The following is a 23,448-nucleotide window of genomic DNA, read 5'->3' as shown; positions in this document are numbered from 1 at the left end:
CAATGGTGGAGCTGAGGGCTGCACATCTCTAGGCACCATGGTAGGGTTGAAAACTGCCCTTCTCTGGGTGCCATGGTGGCACCATGGCTCAGAATACCTCCTTTTTTGGCACCATGGGGAATGAGGGCAGCTCCTCTCAGGGTGCCATGGTGGGGCTGAGGGATGCCCTTCTCAGGGTGCCATTGTGGATATGAGGGCAGCCCCTGTCAGAGTGCTGTGGTGGCGCTCAAAGCTGCCCATCTCGGGGCACCATGGCGGAGGGCAGCCCCTCTCACAGAATGCCAGGGGGAAGCCCAGGGCAGCCCGTCTCGGTGTCCCAGGGTTCCGAGGACAACCCAACTCGCTCCCCGCTGTGGCACCGCACGACCTTTCCCCTCAGGGCACTCAGCCCCGCCCCGCCCCTCCCGCCGGTCCGCCGCCGTCCCACAATCCCCTGCGCCCCGGCCCTCGGAAGATGGCGGTGCTGGGGGCACAGCGGGGCCTGGCGGCCGCAGCCTCCCACAAGCGGCGGCTGCTGCTCGCCCTGGCCCTGCTGCGCCCGCCGCCCGCCGCCGCCGTCGCTTGCTTCTCCGGAGGGACGATGGGGAGCGGGCGGCGACGCGCCCGAGCCGCTCCGGGGGGTGCACAGGTGTGTGGGGGCACCGGGGCGGGCGGTGAGGGGCTGAGGGGGCGCCGGGGGCTAGGAGGGCTGAGGGGTGGGCGGTGAGGGGCTGAGGTGGCGTCGGTGCCCGCAGCACTGCTCCGCTGGCTCTGCGAACACCGCCCGCTTCGTCCTTGCCTTACCGGTATCGGCGCCCGCCGCCCCGGGGGACGCGGGGGGGACCGGCGGCTCCCGAAGGCCGGGACCCGAGGGGCCTCTCGTGCGGAGGGACCTGGGGTGTCCTGGGGTCTCTTTGGGGACAAACGTTAAAACCCTCAATGTCTTTGAACGGATGCTGAATACGTGTATTGTGAATAACTTGTGCTGACAACTGGTTCTGCCGCTATGTGCGGAAAGGGAGTTGGAGTTGGAATGCTTTCTGTCAGCTGTGTAAAGTTGTAATATGTCCTAGTGAATTATTATTTATACAGGTAAAGTATTAAGTACTTTATCTCAAACTAAGTCCAGCTTTCAGTAATTCACGTGCATTTTTCAAAGTGGCTTAAGGAGATGTATCCCAGAGACTGAGGGAATGAACTTTCATAAAGTCTCAGCTTGTAATTCTGTTTAGTAATAAACTTTTTTAATCCCCTCAGAATACTGCAGTTTATGAGTAACTTTTCTTTGTCACCCACCTTGATTAGCTTTTCCTGACAGGCAGAATTCTGTCAAGGACTACAGTCAGCTTTATCTTACTAGATGAGATGAGCAGGACTGAAAGGGTAAATTTTGGAGGTTTTAGTTTTGAAACTTGTGCAAGAGGCTGAGAGCTAAAGTCGATGCAGATCAAATATTTTACCCATATATTTGCATACATTAAAATATACCTGAATACTCAGTATTATCTGGTGTTCCTGGAGACGTATTTCAGCTGTTAGGGAACAAACAGCAATGTTATCATGGTGATGAATAGAAGTATTAATTATATTCCTGCTTTGCTTTTGAATGACTTTATTTTCATGCAAGAAATGCCAGTCCCTGCTGATCAGTTTTAATTGCCACGTGTCACTAAATGTGGATTTGCACTAGATTTGCTGAACTAGAGAGCTAATACTACATCTTTGGGATATATATATGTGTTCATCTCTTTGGCTTTTTAGTTTCTAGGCATTTTTGTGTTAGAAAGTGGTCAATGACTGCATTTTTTAACGGTCTGGTGATGAATTCTCACTTTTGCATCAAGTTCTATTTGGCTGAAAATTAGAATTCACGAAATGCATGAAATAGAGCATTTATTTTACTAAATACTCTAACAGGATGCTCAAACTGAAGTGTTCTGGACTTTTTGCTTATAGTGCCCTTCAAAATTTTGGTTTTTCAAAAGTTTAATTAAGTTTGTTGACAGAGGAAGATGTTTTGTCCTGACAGTAAGGACTTTACAGAGGACACAGTTACACCAGAGCTCCTCACTGCTGGGGTAAAACCCCGGTGGGGAGTGAACTCCACAGCCACAGTCCTGCTTTAATTGATGTAATTACACAAATAGCAGAGGTTTGTGGCAGCAGAACTGGGTCAGTCAAGAGTTGTGCCTGTTACAGCTCAAAGTGGTGAACAGTACAGCCATAGCTTAACTCCTGAGGAAAAATGGGATTAAAGGAAGGAAGAAGCTCTGGTAAAGTGACCATAAGAGCAAAGTTGTAACCATTCTTTTTGAAAAAGTTAATTTCAAAGACTTGCCACTCATCCCTCTACTCTTCTTTGCATTCATGTGGTACTTGGTCTCCTGTCTTCATAGTTTCATGTCCGTTGTAATTTTTTTTAAGCTTATAGTTAATTGTAAGCCTAATTGTATTATAGTACAATATATGTATTTTCTATGGCACTTATTGCCATGAGGGTAAAATACAGTAGAGTTGTTTGGGTGCTGTTGCATTAAGATTAAATTTTTTTTTTCCCCTCATACTTACATTTTTTGGTAGTTTTGATTAGAGTCTTGCTTTTCTGAATACTAAGTCATGTAACATTTGTACGCTGAAGAGGAAAAAAGCTAAATTTATGGAGGGGGAAAAAAATGGTTTCATAAATATTGTGGAACTGGGATTAGGCCTCATTTTTTTTGATATTGAGATCAGTTTGTATTTCCATTACCTCAGCTCCTTCAGTTCAGCCTCCTGTGGTTGGAGCAGGCAGGGGTTCATCATGTCAAAACTTGTTTTTGGAATTTAGGATCTCTGCTGAGTAGAGAACTGGCACGTTGGCTTGATAAATTTTCATGAGTAACTGAGCAATTGCTGTTGATTTTTTTTCTAAGAAACTTGTGGGTTTGTTTTTTGGTTTTTTGGGTTTTCTTGTAAAAGTTTGCCTGTATCCAAAATTAAAAGCAATGGCAAATTCTATTCAGTGTAAATATGGAAATTAAATGAATATAAAAATTAGTTAAATTAGATAAATGGAAAGAAAACAACTTCTGACTGGAAAGGTCAAACAGCCCTTAACTATATTTTGCTAGGAATCTTTTTAGGCAAAGAAATACACTGAGGAGTTTCTTTAGGGAAGAACTTTGGCAGTTGTAGAAAGCAGGGCTGTGTAAGTTATTGTAACTGTAACGGTACAAAACAGAGACTTTTTCCTTCCATTATCTTGCCCTTCCAGCTGCCATTGATAAAGAGCTTGTTCTTCTGCATAACTTAATATTATCCCTTGCTCTGGAAGGGGTTGCAAGTGAAGTTTCAGGTATTTTTGTTACATTTATTTATATTTTAGCTTGGTTTTTTATTTATTTATTTTCACCTGACGTTTGGTCTAGTCTGTAAAATCACACTGATACTTATTTTGCAGACATTTCATGTGTTTGTGTGCATTGCTAAATTCTCTTCTCTGGACTCTGAAGGTGCAGTTGGACAGTCTCAGGCAGTCAACAATCCTCACTGGCAAATACCTGCTTTGGAAGGGGCTATTTGAAATTCCCTGAATTTTCAAAATCCCTTTAGAGAGGAGGCATTGCTGTTGAGCAGAGCAGCAATCCCATATCTGTGCCTATAAAAATGGACATTAAAAGTTGCTGTGAGGAAGGATACTCCATCCCTGGAAGTGTTCAAGGCCAGGACAGCCTGGGACAGTGGAAGATGTCCCTGCCCATGGCAGAGGGGGTGACACTGGATGAGCTTTAAGGTCCCTTCCTTTGCTCTTTACACATCCAGAGCAATTGCACATTGGCCACTGTTAAATGTAGCTCCAGTTAAGTTTATATTGTTCATACTGGTGACAGTTTCGCCTATCATTATACCTGAATATTTTCACCTTTTTCTCTCATTTTCCTCCACTCCTTTCTATTCATCATTTCTTTTCTTGCCATGTAAATGCAGTAGGATTAGTTGTGGGACTTAAATGCTGCAAAGGAACTTGAATCCCACCTTCACTTATCTTCTCTGTTACAATTAGTTTAAAAAAAAATCCTCATGAGATGAGTGCAGTTTGGAGCACAACGTATCATATTCCAGAGAGAAGCTTCTTAGTGTGGGCTTGACCTTGTACAAATGTGTTTAATCCCTGTTGTTTGTTTGCATTTGTAGTATTTTAACTACTACCCACAGTCATGACACTTTAACAACATGATTTTTATGTGCAATCAGTACTAGACATCTGTTTCATCCTTTAGAGTTTATAGAATCATATCCAAAAATACATTAAAAGAACATAATGGTGCAGAGTCAGGCATTCAGGAGTTAGGAAGTGCCAGAATTCAAGTTCCCTGCATTATTTCTTAAATTCTGAAATAAGTAGGACATGCTCCTGGTTCTTTAAAGCAATAACCTGCTTCTTTTATGTGTTGTGATTAGATTCAAATATGGCTTTTCTTTGTAGTTTTAAAGCTCTTGGGAGCCCTGGTGAGGGAAAGTGGAGTCCTAAGTCTTCCTGCAGGATGTGTGGAGAGTGGCAGGGAAAGCTTCAGCCCCTCTCATTTGGGCAGTTTTGCTGTCAGTGCTGTGACAGCCAGAGGAATTACCAGTGAAGGAAATTATTCACCTTGTTTAACTCTTTGTTTCTTTGCCCACATTTGTTTTTTAGCAAAAGCTTGAGAGAGGATTGATACCTCCAGTGTTCCAGACTCAAGACTGAAAATAAGAACAAGTTTTTCTTCGTATCTTGTGCAAAACCTTTAATGTTTTTGCTGCCTTAACCCCATGACAGTTCATTGCTTTGGTCAAGAAATCAGGCTGTCTATCTAATGCAGTAATTGAGACCAGATCTGCTGGTGTTTCAGTAGAAGTTATTTCTGTGATGTTGTTTGCTTTAGTCAGAAGTGAACTCTGAGAATTTTGAGGTCAAAAGAGATGGATTTTTAGTAACACATTTTTATAATGTCCTGTGGGTACACTCTAGAAAACAGTGATTAGCTACTTTGCAATACTGCTGAAGCATCATAATTTTCCCATTATATTTTGTGTTTATCTCTGTTTACACTGTCATCATTCCTGTGGAAAGTGTCTTGCTTTAGATGGAATCCTTTGTTCTGGGACAAAGCTGTTGAGTTATGATTGCATTTACAAGGAAGTGCTTTAGAAATGCACTTTGTTTAACCCAGGTCTTGGAAGTATCAGGATGGTTCACCCAAGCCAGTTAGCTCTACTAAATGCAAAATCTATAATTATGATGTTCATTCTTTCTCTGTATATAATGTCATATAATAGAAATGTTAGGAATAGCAGGTCCATGTGATGACTTGTGGAGAAATGGTTTTAATTTTCTTTGAAATGACTCATGAAATTATTACTTGAGGTATATGTCTTAGGAAGAAAAGGATGTTTAAGGCAAGGTATAAAATATGATGGTGCTGCTGTTTGTCAAGGTTAAAATTGACCTTTTTTATGATCAAGGGGTTTTTTTGTTTGGTTGGTTTTTTTTTCTTATTTGTCCTTTGCTAAGGGCTGATGAGCAGCTCTTTGACTCTTTTGCTCTTGGTGTAATTATATGGAGTGAGGGGTATGGTTAATACTGTAACAGAACAGTGAAAGATTGAATATTGAGTGTCAGAGCTGGTGTGGCACCATCAGTGCTGCCCAGGAGAGGTCCCTGTGTTTTGCCATGGGGAAGCACTGCCAGCCAGTCCCTCTGAGGAAAAGAAATAATCCTTTTCAACTATTTTGGTACTTTAAAACATAAAAATTTTGATTGCTTTGCAAGGTAGAGTGTGGCACAGTTGGTGCCAGCTGTGTGTTACAGGTTAAGGTGCATTGAAGGATCTGTGAATATTGCATATATTGTGTCCTAATAACCTAAAACTTGTTGCCAGCCCTGTCCACTTTCTCATAGTCCCAGTGCTTCCCAGGCAAAAGCTGTAGATTTGATTTGCTTTCTGGAGACAAGCATGGCATGAGCTAAGAGGAATTGAGAACCTATAAGCATAAAAATAGCATTTCTTAATGAAAAACAGGACAAAAGACTATTTTTAAAAGAATTCAGAAGACAACCTGGGAGAAAATTAAAGTGAGAGGAAAGGGAAAACTGGGCTTTTGTTGTACTTAAGAAACAAAGTGATGAGAGTGGGGATTCGGGGAAGGGAAATTCAGTTCATTGTCACTGAGCATTTCTGATGTGTGAATGTAATTTATTTTACAGCTGCTCCCCACCAATTTTCTTTTTCTGTGGTCAGTTGTTAAAAAACAAAGCCATCTGCCTTCTTTTCATGTGATGCTTGTTTACATAAACTAGATGAATATTCTCTGAATGTGAAGTGCATGTTCTGCATGACTCTGTTCTCATTTCTCTCTTTTTTTTTCCCTTCTTTTTTTTCCTCTCTTTTTTTATTCTGTAGATTCCACCAATCTCCAGGCAAAGATCTTGGCATAGTCTGGGAGGGAATTATTCAAGGCCATTATTGGAGCATTCAGAGGTGGGTATAAATTGTTCCATCCATTAACTTGCAGGTCATGAGAAACTTAAGCCCTTGGAGAATCTTTCAGTTTAGATGGCTGTTAGTTTTGGCTTTTTTAATGTCACTATTTACATTTCTGAAGTTAAATGGCAACTTATGTTTCTGCCTCTAGAAGTCTTTTTGAATCTCTGCAAACTAATGATAACACAATAGCTTCAAAAAAGAGTTCTTAAAAGTTCTTAATAGGTTTTGCATGGTGATACTTAGATTAATTTATTAAGCACAGAAAATACCCAGGTAAGGAAGAGCCAGGTAGGGAACTCTGAGTTTTCCTTCAATATGTAGGGCTTTATTCCTTCAAAATTCTGCTTAAGTTGTAGAATATTCTCATAACTGAGTGCCAGAATGTCAGGCTCTTACTCCTATAAGGTCTGTTTGCTTTAAAACCAGTGCAAACACAGGGAAGATGCAATTTTTCCTGTTCATGGAAGGATTATGACACATTTCTGAGTAACATACTTATTTGAATGAAGCTGAGAAATGTATTTGTCTTGCTTTTCTTTTTTGTTTTTAGTTATAAAATAATAACCACTCATAACTGACTTAAGTAGCTACAATCTTTTGAGGGTCATTGTGACTTCAAAGCATGAAATCTACTTAGATTGGTTTTCTTATGAGGTTTTTCTTTAAAATGTAAAAAGTGACATTTTAATTTGGGAAACCCTGGGGTCTGCTATCAACCAACATCTATAAAATAAGATTGCTAATGAGCTTTTACGTAACTTGAACCTGGAAATTGTCAAAATGTAGCAAACCTTTTAAACAAAAAGCAGATTCTTTATTGAAAAGCTTTAACAGGTCCATTGTTTGTGGTGGGCACTTTGAACTTGGAAAAATGCCTGGTGGTAGTGAATTGTTATTTTTTAGTACATCTACATGCATAAATAAATTCAGAAGTTATCTCCAGGGAATCTTGGCAACATGCTAAAAGAAACGAGCATTTGTTTTTAACAAGCAGGTTCTTTTCCAAATTGTCCCTGTACATGGATTGCAGCAGGGCCTCTGGAGTGAGACTACTTGTGCCCATCCCACCCTGCCAGGAAAGAGAACTAACTATCTATCTATCTATCTATCTATCTATGCAGATTTATCTACTTATTTTGCCCTTAAGTAAAATTACTCATATACGTGAAGAGAGTATTACTGCTTAAATGTGTTCCACTTTACCTATTAATGTGCCTGAGTATGTTTTTTTCCATAAAAAAAACCTCAAGGTTTTTTCTGTGTTCTTCAGTTCATTTTCAATATTTAAGGATCTGCTATCTTTCCCTCCTGGCTGCTTGGAATATGCTCTTTGCTGCTAGGATTATTACATCCCTTTTTTATTATTGTTTTCTTAAGCAAGGCAAAGTTTTTAGAGGGAGGTGAGATTTTGTATTAAAGCAAGTTTAAACTGTTTGACGATGAGGGAGGAAAAACAGGCCAGTAGTTTTTTCTGCTGAGGTTCCTTTTTTTTCCTGAGGTTCTTGCAAACTAACTTCTCATTTTCACACAGATCCTGCCCAGGTGGCAGCTGATAGAGAAGAGGATGTGTTGGCACGGCCATGCTGGTGGAGGGCTTCACACAGATCCAAAAGAAGGGGTAAAACTTGTTCAATTATTATTGCTCTTTAAATAAAAAATGTTATCAGATTTCCCAAAAAACCTAAAAACTGAAGACCTCAAGGAACAAATTGTCCAAAATTCACTTGGTAGATATATAAATATTGTAGTAGATACTGTTAAATTGTCAGTGTAGACTTGCTAGCTCTTGAATCACCAAATGTTTGTGATAATGGTGTGGAAGGGCTTTATTTATTTTATTAAAAATACCATTTTACTGTTACACAGTCCCTTGCAATTGGCCTGGATTAGATTCTTTTGATGGAAAATATGTTTTCTTGTCATTCACTGGGTTGTTGATCTTGTTTGTGACTGATATTTCCCTGTGACTTGGCAGACAGGATACTAGAAATCAGCTCATGGGTTATTGCATCAGTTGGTAAAATCACACTTGAAATGGGAGGGGAGAGAAGTAATTAAACTGTGTATTTTTACTTGGAATTAATAATATTTTGACTGTATTCCTATTCAGGAAGCACATTAAAATAATGATGGTGGTATGTGAGGTAAAGTATCTTTTATTAGATCAACTAAAAGATTGATCTTTTATTAGATCAACTGATTACAATCAGAAAATGAGGCAAACTTTTGGTTAAAACAGGACAGTATCAAGTGTGTGATTAAAATTTCCAAAGCAAAGCTCTTGAGTGTACAGAACTTGCATCTTCTCATTTCCTGGGCACACTTATTTCTGATGCTTTGTTTATTTGCAGAATCATTCTGTGTGAATGGTTATAACTTGTTTAAACTTGGGTGGAATCTTGCCTAAAATTAGTGAAGACCACATTGATGACAAACTGAATTTTCAGTTTCAGAATCCAGGTCTTTCAGGGCCGCTTTGCTGGTTTAACCATTCTGAGGATGTCTCTCCTACAGCCTCAACTGTAAAGAAATTGAAGAGTTCAACTTAGGATTTTCTTTCAAGTTTTCATCTTAGAGTTGTCCCTTCATTGAATCCAGACCTGTTTTTGCTACAGACAGAAGTCAGGAGAGGTGCATGTTTTATAGTAAGGGGGAATTTCATGACCTGAGGTGTAGCCAGCCTGTTCCAGTAAACATCTGTGATCTTTTCTGCATGAGGCACAGGGGGAAACAAAATAATTTGCCATCTTCAGTCAGTGGTACCAGTGGCTCTGCATATAACATTAACTTCAGACTCATTTTAACACCGTCCTTGCAACAGGTGTAAGCTCTTTTCAGAGATTTCCTGGACAAAAAGAACTTAAATCAGAGAAGCTGATTCTCCTTCTCTGTTTCACATATTTAAATTCCAGGATTTTCTCTAGTCAGAAAGGAAATGGAAAGTTCTGTTTAGCGCAACACAAGTAGCCTTAAGGAATGTTGGAAGTTCCTTATAGCAATATGTTATCCAAAAATTTTGATGCCAGATGAAATTTTTTTAATTTGCTGGCATTCTCCCTTCAGCTATTACTTGAGCTATTCCTGTATGAATCAATCCCTTAATTCCTTTACTCCAATAAAGGTCAATAAAGGATGTGGTCAGTTAAGGCTGTTGTCTAACTAAACAAATACCAGCTGTCCAGGAGAAGGCAGCAGGAACCAGCTGTGGAAGAGGTGAAATGTGTGAAGAGTGGAAAAACACAGGGTAATACTGAGTTTGCCAGGAATTTCTCAGCAAAACTGTGGAAGGGAAGGAAATACTCTGTTGCTCCAAGTGCAGTTCCTGTATCTCATGTATACATGTGCTTGTATACAAGTGTGTAAAAATACTGGCACCCCATTTACCACATTTTTTCCCCTTAGGATTATACTTTTAGGAGAACTGCAGGTGAGATACCTGTCAGCTCTATTCCACCTTTCCCTGTTCCAGATTTTTTCTGACAAACCAGGCTGTTCATTCTGACTTTGGGAGTGACATTTTAAATTGCCCCTTTTATAGCAGCTTCTGCAGGTACAGAACTGAAGGTTAAGGATGAGCACAGAGTGAAGGGCACATTACCTTCATCTCACACGTAACTACCAGAGAAACTTACACTTTTTAAATTCCAAAATAACTTTTACTTACAGCAGTGGCTGCTGTGCTGAGTATGCTGAGTACTGAGATCAGAACTGGTCTTTACCAGCTTTGGGGTTTTTTTTTGGTGGTGGTTGGGAGAATAACCTCATGCAGGGGGAGAAATCTTGTGCTGGTACAATAAAGGGGATGATAGAGCTCCCTGAGGGAGCACACAGGGAGCCAGAACCGGGTGTTTTTCTCTTCATCAGCAGTGACAGCTTAAATTCAAGTCAAACTACCACTTTGCTGCATCCCGCTTCTGACAGCTCATCATCCTGGCACAGGCTTTATCCACCAAGTGACAGGATCAGCCCAGTGAATGCCTTGCAGTGCTCAATAACCATGGAGATTGTGAAGAGGATTTTTGGCTTTCTTTTTTCCCCTCTCTTTAGGTATTTTAAAAGGTCTAGAACGTGGATGGGACGGGTAGAAGGGACAGGAAGTTGGTCAATAGTTATTCTTCTGCAAATAATCTTCAGTATTGCATAGCGTGTTTTAAAAATGTTCTGCATTCAAAAAGAGGAAGACTTGCCTTCTTTGCTCCCTGCTGTATTAGATTTATAATCTTTTTCCTTCCATTCCTTGTATTTCTGTAGAAATAGACCTTGAAAGAAAATGTAAAACATTACTGCCATTTAAAAGGAGGTAAAATAAATTCGTCTCTTAACCTTTTTATGTACCTCAGAGAATCAAAAAAGGGCCTGAGTCCATTGAACAGATTGCTCATTTTAATTCTTAATGTTGCCACTTGCATATTTAAACAATTTTTAACTCATGTTTCTGTACAACAGTAACATTTATTTCATGGTAAACTTTGATGTAATATGTGTGCATTTTGCATCCTTTGATATTTCTTCTTGTTCCTTTGCAAGGCCTTTGGCAAATGAGTGGCTGCCTCCTGACTTTTTTCTAAATGGATTTACTTCTGTCACCGTTCAGAGCCATGAAAAAAGGAAATAGATTCCTTGTTTGCAGCCAATATATTTTGTTCCTTTTAATAGCTTTTCTGTGCAAAGTCTGCTTAGCCAATAGCAACATATAATTAGAACTGCTCTGTTGCACTTTTGTATCTTTTGTGTTAATGTGGTACCAATTTTTTTTTAAGTTCCTTTTAACCTGTAAGTGGTGATCAAATATATTTTCCACATGTTTGAACTGCGTTTTATGCATATCCTTGGCTCAAATGAAAAGATTTATGTATATGCTGCAGCAGATATCTCCATTTTTTAAGTGGGTAGGACACAACAGAGGCACTTTTGCATCCTCTCTCCACTGACAAATCTTCCATATATCCATTTTTTAAAAGTAGTTTGAAATGTGCTTATCCTGCGTAATGTTCCAATACATTTGCAGTTGGTGACAAAAGGTCTTGGTTTTGCTTGAAGCTATGACTAGAAAAACTGAGATGAATTTCCTAGTGCTTTTAAAAGCTTACCTTTATAGGATTGGCTTCCCTGGTTGCCTGAGCAATTTTACCTTTTAAAAGACCTCTCCTTTCTTGCTTATTCACCCCAGACCTTAACAGAGAATTTCTTTTCTAATTCAGTTTATCCTCAGACAGTAAGATTTATTATAATAGTCCCCCTTCCTACTGACTTCTGTCATAAGAGTCATCTTTGAAAGGTGTGCACTAACTTTTTGTTCCCCTCCCTCCTTCCCACTACAAAACATTGCCTGAAATGGAGAGATTAGCTGCCCTTGCTGCCCTCCTTTCTGTCTTAGATAACCCTCGTGTCTTTCAAGTTAACCCCAGTGTAGCCAACACAGAAAAATGAGTTGTTGATACCTGTGCTCTGTGTTGCTGCACATCCTCTTGTTCTTAATTAGGAAACATGGTTTAGGCTGCAGAAAGCTTAGCTTGAGAGTTCAATGTGATAAGCAGAAGTGTCAGTGATAGACATCTGTCCATCTGGAAAATAACCTAATTTTTTGTAAAAAAATACAGCAACCAAACCCAACAACAGAAAAACAATCCCAAAGCAAAACTTAAAATAAACCCAAACAGAAAAAGTAATGTTTTTCAAGCTTTCTTGTTAAATGGATTGTGCTCTTACTTAGAATAAAATCTGAGATTTGAGGGGAACCTATTTTAAGAATTCAGTTAAAATTGATAGCATCAGTTAAGCCAGCATGTGGCCATGTACATCCTCTGCCTTGTGAAGCCTGAGTATCCAGTGTCAGGGAATGTTCTCCAAACTGTTTCAGTTTATTGTGGACCTTTCAGGCTTCCTTCTTGCCTCAGTTATTTTGTTAATTAGTTAATTTTTTTTAAATTTCTCTCCTGTTGGTTCTAAGCTATTTTAAAACATCTTTCAAAAAAGAAGTAACAAGCCCTTGAGGAGATAAAAAAGAAAGGTCAGTTTATTTGTTCTGTGAAGTACTTCAGGATGAGGAATTATGGCTTTCTATGTTGGAGGTGCAGCCAGACAGACTTACACCATGGAGAACATGGGATGTTTTAAGGCATGTCAGGGATATAAACCTAAAAACTTCCAGCTTGAAATGTTCATAGGCAGTCCTAGTCTCAGACACTGAATCAGACTCAAATATGTGTTTCCTGTCAAATGAAATAGAGAAGCAATCCAAATGTATACAATTCATTCTTATTTATAAGTTATTTTACTTCCCAAGGTCTCTTTGTAAGGCAGTGCCTTTGTCCCTTCCCACAGCTGAAGGAGATCGATGCCAAGAAGATCATCCGGGCCATGCTGTCCTACGTGTGGCCCAAAGACAGGCCAGACCTGCGGGCCAGGGTCGCCATTTCCCTGGGCTTTCTGGCAAGTGCCAAGGTAAGAACAGATAGATACTTGTTGTACTCTCACAGTTGCTTTTCATCTGCACAAGGAATAATTCTCTTTTCTAGTATTTAAGGGATTTTATGCTCTTAAGGTGTCTGGGTTTTTCATAGGAGCATATATGAGGAATAATAGCTTGGATTTTGGAACAGGCTGTATCTGCAGGTAATACCCATGTGTATGTTTAGGGAGGTGATGATGACAACCAGAATTTTTGTTTGCCTTGATCCCATTAATTGAGCTCAGGTTTTTCCATTGCCAGTTAATTATTTACCTCAGAAATTACAGGAAATGGGAGTTAAAGGCTGTTCTTCTCTTCTTGTGTGGTGCTGTCAGACAGGATTTCTTCAAGTCTCTGTGCCTGTTCTCAACCCTGAACTTGATCAGTGTGATGGTGCCTATTCCCAGGTCTTGCTGTGCTGTGGAAAGGGGATTTGATCTCCAGTCTGTTGATATTTCTCTATGGGATAACAGAGGAATTAATGGTTTTGGGGACTCCTCTGGTGTCCTAATATGAGAGAAGCTGTATAACCTTTTTGTATTTAACAGCCCTGCCTTCATTCAAATAACTTTTCATGTAGTCTTTGATTATGAAATGGAGGATTGCTCTTTCTTTTATTTCATTATGTGAAAGGATCTTCTATATTCTGACCTGCAACAACAATAGTGTTTATTTGTTCTTTCAAAGAGTTTGGCATGCAAAAGTGTTCTCCAGATTAAAAGGGGATATAATTCAAATTCTGTGCAAACCTTGTAGAAATAGTTCAGAAGAGCAAATGTTAGCTCCTTTTGCTTTAAATAAAAAAAAAAGAAATATTTGATTGCAAAATACTGGGAGGAAGTTTTGTGAATTCCATTGAGACATCCAGCTCAGTTGGGTTGCTTTTAAGTACAGCAATTTTAACCAAACATAAAGCTAATATTAGCACTCAGCACCATTGCCATGTTTTGAAAAGAGAGGAGAGACAAATTTCAGCTCTGTAGGTGTTAGAAGAGGAGTGCTTGGGAGAGAAATGTGCTCATTTCTGTGAGCTGAAGAGGAATTGCTGGTCTACAGTGCTTTCTCAAGAGGTTTTTATCTCTCAGGTACTCGTGGGTACTGTCTCCAGCAGATATTTGGGTTGTGCTGCAGTTGAGGATGTTTTTGATAATGCAGGTGATGACATGCAGAATATGTCTGGACTGTGCAAGTGAGCTGCTCCCCTTTTTGTGTGCCTGGGCAAACCCACAGCAATTCTTTCCACTGCCTTTTAAAACTCTGGGGGAAACTGCTCAAAATGCAGATGCCTTCAGGTTTTGTGATGTAGATCTGCCAGGTGGATATGAAAATTATTCTAACTCACTTCCTTTTTAAAGACTCTTATTAGGAATGTTAATAATAATCTGAAGGCAGTTTTTAAATGTTTGAAGTATTTTTTTCTCTTCTTCTCCCCACTTCTCTCTTCCCTAATTTGTAGTGTTGTATGAATATGATGGAGAATGTGAATCCAGCCTCTAATCCTGCATGTGGCAGCACTGTACCTTGCCTTTAAGAAGTCTTATTAATATTTCAAGCAGCTTTCTGGGCTGTTAAGAAAACAAAATTGATGACCAGGATGCCTTGACTCTTGCAAACAGCTCTGTATTTGGTGTAAAGAAGTGCTGTGTTATTTCTAGTGGGAGAGAGATATGTTTCCTCCTTCAGAAAATCACTGAACTGCTCTTTGGGAAAGTAACTGGGTGTTTGGATCTCTGAAGTGTTCTCTTAAATTTCCCACTTTACATTTGTACAAGGCAGCCCAGAGGCCCTGATGTCCAGAGCAGATTCTCTGAAGAAAAGCAGAAAACCTGTTGAGCTTTGCCCAAGTTTTAAGAGATGCTTGATAAAGTAGAAATGTTTTGTGAGAATGTTTTTTTGGAGCAAACAAGAATTTAATTGGGAAAACACACAGCAAGCTCTCTGTGGAAAATATATGTGTTATGACTGCCAGGGGTGAAAAATTTCATGGATGTCTTCTAGCTGTCCTTTGCTACTTTTTTTTGTTTTGTTCTGTCATTACAAAGCAATGTTGGATAACTGCAAATTAAGGAGTTACCCTTCATCTTAAGAGCTGTGCTCACTCTTCCTTTGTGGGAAGAATTTTCTTGAATTGCTTCATCATATTAAGTGTGAGTGTCAGTGTGACACAAGTGATGTGCAATAGTTTATTCCACAGCTGTAGTGAGTCTGTCACATCTTTGAGCCCTGAACATCTGCTGCCCTTCTAGAGCAAACAAAAGGTCACTTTGTCCTGGAGAAAATGCAATACAAAGTAGCTTACCTGTATCTTTCCTGGACCATGTGTAATTGTGTGTGGTTTCCTCATTATCCCATTTGGGAGCCCTTTGTTCTGCTTGCTTGTGAGGTTAATTACAATGCACTCCACAGACCACACAAGCTGTTTGTTAAAGTTTTTCTGCTATATAATTGTGTCAGCACATGAACACCAGCATGTTTTTCTCCTTACTGCAGTCCTGGCCTGATTTCTTTGTTCACTATGGAACAAAGTGAATTCTGTGTCTGAAGGATTTACATCCTTATTGTGGATTTTTTCTAAAGACCCCCCTTTCTGAGGGGTTTGCATAGAGAACTCTAAGGTCACGATGGCTGCTGCAAGTCACCTTCCCCCAGAACACTTCTGTAAGCCTTTTGGCCAATTCCTTCTGAGTTTGACAAAAGATTTTCAGGTTTTATACCTCTGAATTTACAACATTAGGTTTCCAGTTAAAATACAGAGGCTGTAAGGTGGCTTTGGTTTTATCCTGAAAACTCCATGGAATCACAGAGGACAGGTAGGTTATGAAATTCTCAGCCACAAGGAGAAAATGTGAGGAACACACCCCCAGTTTAATTTGGTTACTCACCCACAAAACAGCTGGAGTTCATTTCTCCTTGTCCTGCTGCTTGAGAAATAATTTGTCTCTTTAAATCTTCCAGTTCAGTAAAATTCACTTTCAAAACAAAAGCCAGTTTGTGTGCAGCTACTGAAGAGCCTGCAGTTACAATCTGTCTTGACTCCTTTTGTGGGGCCCAGTTGCCTGTCATTGAAGAAATTATTGTGATTTTTGGTTCCTTTTTGTCTCCACATAACTGCCAGTGGTATTGTGAGCCTTCAAAGTGAGCTGTTAGTATGGCTTTTTATGACAGGATGGAGTCTGCTCCAGGGCTAGTGAGGTCTTTTCTTCTTTGCAAGATTTGTTGTATTATTTTGACACACTTTAAATTTTTACTTTAAATATTTATAGCCTATCTAGATGTGTGTACACAATCTGAAGGATGGAAGAGGAAGGCAGGTGTGAGGAGTACACAGGGCATTATCTGTGTTTTCAGACACATGCTCAGGTTCTGCATATCTGGATTTTCTTTTTCCATGTTCCTTCCCCCTTTTTTTTGGCTTCTCTACTGGTGAATGTATAGCAAATGCTTCCTTACTTTTCTGTTTCTTCCCATTTTCTTCTGTGGCACAAGGAAAAAAGTGCTCAGGCTTCTGAGGAGCTGGATTAAACACATGAATATGACAAAATCACTTGTCACCTCTGTCAGCCTGCAGTGGGTTTTGCCCTTCTGGTCACAGACCAGGCATGTGTTATTCATGAGCCAAAGAATTCTTTCAGACTCTCTGCATTTCTACTGACTGCTAATTCCATAAGTTTCAGAACAGGAATGGTTGGCTAAGGAGGCAGGACACAAGGGTTGAATTGCAAATTCTGCCTGCATGCAAAGATAACGATATCTCTCAGATCAGTGAAGCATGTTCCTGTGATGTTGGTGTTTGAGCTCTTTCTGGGGGCTCAGATGGAGTTAAATAATTGCAATAAACCTTTAGAAATTGTTACCTTTTGGAGGAGTTTCAGGTGAAAAGTATTTAAAATTGGTTTGGGTTTTTATCCTACTGGAAAAATTGTAGTTCAGGTCATCATTAAATTTGAAGAAGCCATGAAGCCAGGCTCTTCTTCCCTCATCTGGAGCACATTTTGGAGCTTCTTTAGATGTCTTTCCTCCACAGGGGATGGAGATTTCTGTGTGTATCTCTACAAATGGAGCTGTTGGGTGTGTATGTTTATATTGGTCCAGAGATAAATTCAGTCATCTTCATGCCAGCGTTTCTCACTGAATTATTGTCAAAAGAAAAGTTTGCTGTGGACCAGTTTTATCTTGTTGGGGTTCAGCCTGTCATTAATTCATCATCTTTACTAAACAAAAAATGTTGGGAAGAGCAAAATGAAAGATAAGGCTGTTTGCCTTAAAAGTGATGTAGTCCCATGGGGGAATAAAGATGATATTGCACTGTCAGTTTAAAACAGTGCAGTCATTAAAAAATGTTTAAACTCATTTACTCATGATTCATTCTAGGGCAACCTGCTGTTAAATGTGGGCAATTGAGTTGGGATGATTTCATGGGATGCTGTATTTGCTTTCCAATAAATTCAAGCAAGGATAAGCTATTAATTCAAACCCAGAAATAGAAAATGTACAAATTCATATTAAAAGAGTCTTTTTAATGGGAATTGTTATCAAGCTTTCAGGCATTAGGCAGAGGAGGGAAGCCTGTACAGATATATTGTGTAAGACAATTGTTTTTCATGGTAGATTTTCATGGTCTACCAAGGTGTGCTTAAAGCTTTTTGTTCTGTGCCAGCAAATACAAAAAGAGAACTGTGAATTTATGCAGAAGGATGAAATTTTGTTTCCATTACTATGAACGTGATCTCATTGACTTAACAAATTGAGTAGGAAAGGCCTGTTTCTAATAATGGCCTCTCATCTCTTGCTATAAACTTTGTAAGATTAACTTTTCTCTTTTTAAATTGCTGGAAAGCAGACTGTCTTGATTGCTAATGAAATGCAATACCATGCTGCCTTGTTCTTATTCAAGCTTTACCCTCCAGGAGTCAGAACAACTATAACCTGAGACCAGGCTTTAAATTTCATTTAAAACTCTATTGGGAAGAATTATATTGATGTAAAAGAAGACATTTCTGCAAAATTGTAGGCTGTTACCAGTTAAATTAATTGTGAGTGGAGAACAGCAGTTTAAAGAATACATCTCTTTTCTTTAAATGGACTTTAAATATATCTGTAGTTCTATTTCAAAACTACCTGTAGTGTAACAGTCTGGTGAGGAATAAAATCCCTGCAGAGAGATTTGTAAGAATCTGCAGCAAATGAAGACCATCTGCATTACAATATTCTTATTTTCTCTTGAGAGGTGTCTCCCAGGAAAACCTGCACTTTGTCATGTTGGTTGTCACTGGAACACACATGGCAGTAGATTCATCTTTATTAAGAACAAAATGCCACCCCAAAATCGAGTTTCAGTATCTCTGAAGGCAAAGTGGAGTTGTTTGGTTATACAGGGGGAGGGAGAGGGAGTTGAGATTTCCACAATTCCCATCTGTTAGAAGGGGACCTGAGGCTGAGGGACTCTCAAGCTGCACTGGACAAGCTCCAGAGGAATGTTTGAAGTAGGACCTGATCTTTCAGCTGTTTTCTCTTTTCAGTCACTAACAAACCAGCACTAACCTCAGCCAGGTGCCCTCAGATCTCTTGTATCTCCTCTCAGGTATTATCTAAATTATGCTGTGTTGAGAATTTTGAGGTGTTTTTTAATGTATTTCATAGGAGACATGGGGAAAGAGGAGAAAATTAATCCCTTCCTCATTTTCATTTAAATCTTAAGCCTAAAACACTGTCTAAAAAAAATAGCAACACAGATTAAAATAAAAAATTACATTTTTTAAAATTTAAATCTATAGTTTACAAAAATATTTTCAGAAGTTCAATTACTCTTCTTGGTGAAGTTCATACCTTCCACTATTTGCCATAATTTGTAAAACTGAGAATATTGGATACTGGGACAGTCATTAGAACTCTTGGAAGTCTGTCTTCCCCCTTGAATTTGGACTGAACTTAAGAATGACTTTATCACTCTTTTCTCTCAAAATCTAGTTTTATCCAGTTAATTTACAGTTTTTTCCCTGGGCTTTTCAGCTCTGACAGATGTCCCTAAATACAATTGAGATCTAAGTGGGTATCCAAAACATTTGGTGGAGAGATCTGAAATATCTGTATCAATCTGGCTTCTGTTTTTTGTTTCTTCTCATGTAAAATAATTTGTCATCTACCCACAAGTTTTTTCCAAATACTAAAAGAAAAAGCCCAATTTAAGCTAAGTCAACTTGCTGTAAAGTATTTTAACATCTGCTGTGATTTTAAGATTGTAGGTCATAGCATAGTTGTTCAACTGCTAAAAAAGTTGTGTCCTTATTTTCAAATCTTAACAGTTAGGAGCAGTTTGAATTAAGAAATTCTATTACATTTATGAAGTTTGTCTGTAAATTGCCTTTCTTGTTGGTATAAGTGAGCAGTGTAACAATGGTGCACTAACAAGACTTAGGAATTTTATGTTTTCTGTGAGATTTTCCATATTGTCTTGTGCTACAGTTGTGCAAATAAAAAACTGCTGAAGTTGTTGTGTTTACATATCCATTTGTTTGGGGTTTCACATCTACAGGGGTGACCACTGGTGTCACACTGGGTGATAGTGGTAGATGTGACTAATGTTTTTGAAAACTCATATTTGTACAGTAGTGTCTTACAGACTGTACAGAAAGTCTTTTTTGCTGCTGTACCAAACCCCAGGGTTAATGCTTATACCAAATTAATGTTTGGGGTGATGTTGCAAAGGGAAAGCATTATTTAAATTTTAGGGGAGTATTAACAGAGACAAAGGAGGGGTTGGTTTATTTTCTTTGACTTCTGGAGCTTTGGTTTAATCCAGCCCAGTGACCCAGTGTTAGCAAAGTGCAGGTGAGTGGTTTCCTGTGTAACAGAGCTTCTTCACACTGAATACTGTCAGCATCACAAAGAGCAAACAGCTCCAAATAATGACACAATTTAGTAGCCCTGTGTGTGGCTGCTGCTCCTTTCCTGGGCTTGCCTTGCTGGCCTGAGAGCTCAGCCTCACTTCAAGTGATTTGTTGAGGATAGAAATCCATATTTAAAAGTGAGATAGACAAAGTAACCCTGCAGTCCCAGCAGCAAGGATTTAACAGTGGAAAACATTGTGCTTGAAATAAAGAGCCAACTCACCTGCACTAAGTGCTTAAGGACTAAATATGACAGTAGAGCAGTTTCAGAAAAAAGTAGTCATGCTCCATAGATGTTTTAATGCAAATGATCTAATTGGTGTGCTCCTGCTTTCAGGCCATGAATATATTGGTTCCCTTCATGTTTAAATATGCAGTGGACAGCCTCAACCAGGTGTCTGGGAACGTGCTCAACCTCGGCGATGCCCCAAGCACTGCGGCCACCCTGGCAACTGCTGTCCTCGTGGGCTGTGAGTGCATTTCCAAATGGTGATGGGAGTTAAGGGTCTGCAGGGAGGGAGGGGCTCAGCAGAGCTCCTGCCCATTACACTGCTGAGCATCACAGCTGGTTGTGAATCACAGAGTGCTTTGGGCTGGAAGCGTCCATAAAGGAGGTGTCCTCTGGGCAGGGACACCTCCCACCATCCCAGGCTGCTCCAAGCACTGTCCAGCCTGGCCTTGGACACTTCCAGGGATCCAGGGGCAGCCACATCTTCTCTGGGCACCCTGTGCCAGCCCTCCCCACCCTCTCAGGGAACAATTCCTGCCCAATATCCCATCCAGCCCTGCCCTCTGGCACTGGGAGCCATTCCCTCTGTCCTGTCCCTCCATCCCTCATCCCCAGTCCCTCTCCAGCTCTCCTGGAGCCCCTTCAGGCCCTGGAAGGTGCTCTGGGGTCTCCCTGGAGCCTTCTCTTCTCCAGGTAAGCACCCCCAGCTCTGCCAGAGCCCCCAGAATATTTTAACAATTTCATAGTTACTCTCTGTTGATGTCTGTTCCCAGTACTCTCTGACCTTGCTTCTGGTATTCCAATTAAAAAATGAAATAATGCTTATAGAAATTATTCTTGATTATAAATCCTGCCCTTTCTTATAACCAGCTGCAAAAGAAACTGATTTAAATGTGTGCACAATGGTTTATAAATGAAAAATTGCATAAAGCTTGGGCCAATTAAGTATAAATTACCTTTGAACTAAAATTGTTGAAAATATATAAAGAATGAGTCTAGTGTAATTTCATGCATGAAGGGAAGTTGAAAATATAATTATTTTCATTTTGTAAACTTCTTCATCCCTTTTTAGATGGTATCTCAAGAGCTGGGGCAGCGTTATTTAATGAAGCGAGAAATGCAGTATTTGGAAAAGTAGCTCAAAATTCAATCAGGAGGATTGCCAAGAATGTTTTCCTGCACCTTCACAACCTGGATCTGGCCTTCCATCTAAGCAGGCAAACAGGAGCACTGTCAAAAACCATCGACAGAGGCACCAGGGGCATCAGCTTTGTTCTCAGTGCTTTAGTGTTTAACCTGGGACCCACAATGTTTGAAGTGGCTCTGGTCAGTGGAATTCTGGTAAGTGTGGTTTAGTCATTGTTGGAATTGTCTCATTGGGGAATGATGCTCTTAGCAAAGTCTACTGAGTATTAATAATGATAATTGAATTTACAAGGTGAAAGCAACTGCTGTAAAAGAGAGCAAACTGTAGTTTTCAAATATCAGTTACTTTAAATCAGCTTATTTGAAATTATTTTCACATTTAAAGCCTCTCTTCGGCCGGTTGCATTTATGTGGACAATTTTTAATGTTTTTCTTCAGAATTGTTGGGAAAATGAAACTAGAAAAGTAAACTGCACACAAATATACTCAGGTGAATAGTGAGAAAACAGAATAAAAATGTTGTGGTTTAGTGTATTCAGAGATAGAGGAGGGGAGTGATTATTGGCTCTTTCCTGAATACTGATCTGGACTTATCCAGAACTTAAAAGTGAAAATTAGCTTTTGGAAAATAGGCTTCTCCTGGCAGGTTTTAAGCTTAATACCCTGAAATTTAAACATCTATAAAAACAAAAAATCACACTTTCTGTCTTTGAAGTCAGGATCTTGGGGTATTATTTGGGTGCAAAAAATCTAAATCTTGATTATGTATCTCAGACTAAATTAAACACAAGAATCTGGTTCTGTTTATTGGCCTTTTTGGAAGGATTTAATCAAGTTTGAATGGAGCAATGAAATGCCTGTTGAGGTTGGGTTAGGTTTTCTAACCAGTGGAAGTTGCAGACCAGGCTGGCTGTCAGCCAACCCTCCTTAGGGCTTTTCTCTCCTGATGTGCCCTGAAGTACAGAAAACGCTTCCTAAGTTCTTTTGCAAGGCCATTTATTTCTTCTTCTACAGTCTTCAGGTCTCTTTCAAAATCCACTGAAAAAGCATGGAAACAAATACTTATTTGTGAAAACAGCACAAGCATCAGCAGCATTTATCTTTTCTAATGTGGAAAATAACTCTGCAGTATTAAGTACACTAGCTCTTGGTTATTGCCTCCAATCTTTTCATCTAAATCCTTCTTGCTGCTTTCCTTTTGAGTTTAAGCCTTTATTTAGCCTTAAGCTGTGCAGGGATTGTTTTGGGAGGGACCATCATTTCTTGTCTTAAAATTAGGATAACTCATATGGAGACAACGGCAAAGTTTTCAAAACTATGATGATTATTTTTTTTTTCATTTGATTTTAAATCTTCCAGTATTACAAATGTGGTGCTGAGTTTGCTTTGGTCACTCTGGGGACACTGGGAGCCTACGCAGCGTTCACGATAGGAATCACACAGTGGAGGTAAGGCAGGCCCTGCCCTCACATTCCTCAGGGTGCTCTGATGCCTCAGCCTGAACTTGTGACGATGCCTTGCAGTGGCTGCCTAGAACAGAGGCCAGGCAAAGTTAAGAGAATAAAGTGGGGATTTATTAAAGGCCTTCAAACAGGTTCACCTTGGGCAGTCAGAAGCCTCTGGGGATCCACCCAGCATGGATGATGGACACGAGTTTTTCAGACAATTATAAATTTGGTCCATTTACATATCAGGGGTTAATCCTCCAATTACAGCTTCAGGTAATGAAGTCATATTCCCCCAGTTTGCTCCCTTCCAATTCACTTTTGTTGATACCTTTTGCGCCCTGAAGCAGTAGAGCAGACTCACATTTCAGGCCTAGAGGAATTGTTTTGTCTGACCAAAATGTGAAGACAGTTACCTGACACTCTGTATGGAGTTTAGAGTTACACACTAATGCAGTACAGGATTTGAAAAATAGAAAAGCTAAAATCTAAGGCATCAGTGACTGGATCAAACCTTCCTTTCCCAGGACTAAGTTTCGGATAGAAATGAACAAAGCTGACAACGATGCCGGTAACGCTGCCATTGACTCGCTCCTGAATTATGAGACTGTGAAGGTAAGGCCAGTCTTTACTACCAGGCTCTTTGTCTTGCTTCTGTCAGCCTTAGGGAAGTGAGTCATAAGATTCATCTTTAAAGGGCATATTTGGAGCAATAGCATATTTTTAAGCATTATTCGTTTGAAGAGTAGTGCGTGGCATTGACAAGAGAAGCAGGAAGGTTTTTAGTGGGGGCTGGAAATAAAATCTCTTT

General features: G+C 39.7%; 1 protein-coding gene across 2 annotated transcripts in view; it reads left to right on the top strand.

Annotated features, from left to right (window-relative positions):
• Positions 1–427: 427 nt before the first annotated feature.
• ABCB7 (ATP binding cassette subfamily B member 7) overlaps positions 428–23,448 on the top strand; it is a 35,593-nt gene continuing 12,572 nt past the window's right edge. Inside the window, exons 1-8 of one of the 2 annotated variants that reach the window (XM_086850129.1) lie at positions 428–628; positions 6,396–6,473; positions 8,011–8,097; positions 12,804–12,923; positions 20,155–20,287; positions 21,119–21,387; positions 22,552–22,640; positions 23,165–23,252. In XM_086850129.1, coding sequence (XP_086706255.1) covers positions 455–628; positions 6,396–6,473; positions 8,011–8,097; positions 12,804–12,923; positions 20,155–20,287; positions 21,119–21,387; positions 22,552–22,640; positions 23,165–23,252 — 1,038 coding nt within the window. In that variant the 5' untranslated portion in view covers positions 428–454. Of the gene's footprint in view, positions 629–776; positions 1,072–6,395; positions 6,474–8,010; positions 8,098–12,803; positions 12,924–20,154; positions 20,288–21,118; positions 21,388–22,551; positions 22,641–23,164; positions 23,253–23,448 lie in introns of those variants that run through there. The other variant, XM_086850130.1, reaches the window with a different exon arrangement.

The sequence above is a fragment of the Cyanistes caeruleus genome, chromosome 14 (assembly GCF_971803275.1).
Source record: "Cyanistes caeruleus chromosome 14, bCyaCae1.hap1.1, whole genome shotgun sequence".
NCBI classification, from domain to species: Eukaryota; Metazoa; Chordata; class Aves; order Passeriformes; family Paridae; genus Cyanistes; species Cyanistes caeruleus.
The sequence above is the reverse complement of the archived record's forward strand: the minus strand, read 5'-3'. Positions and strand labels throughout refer to the sequence as shown.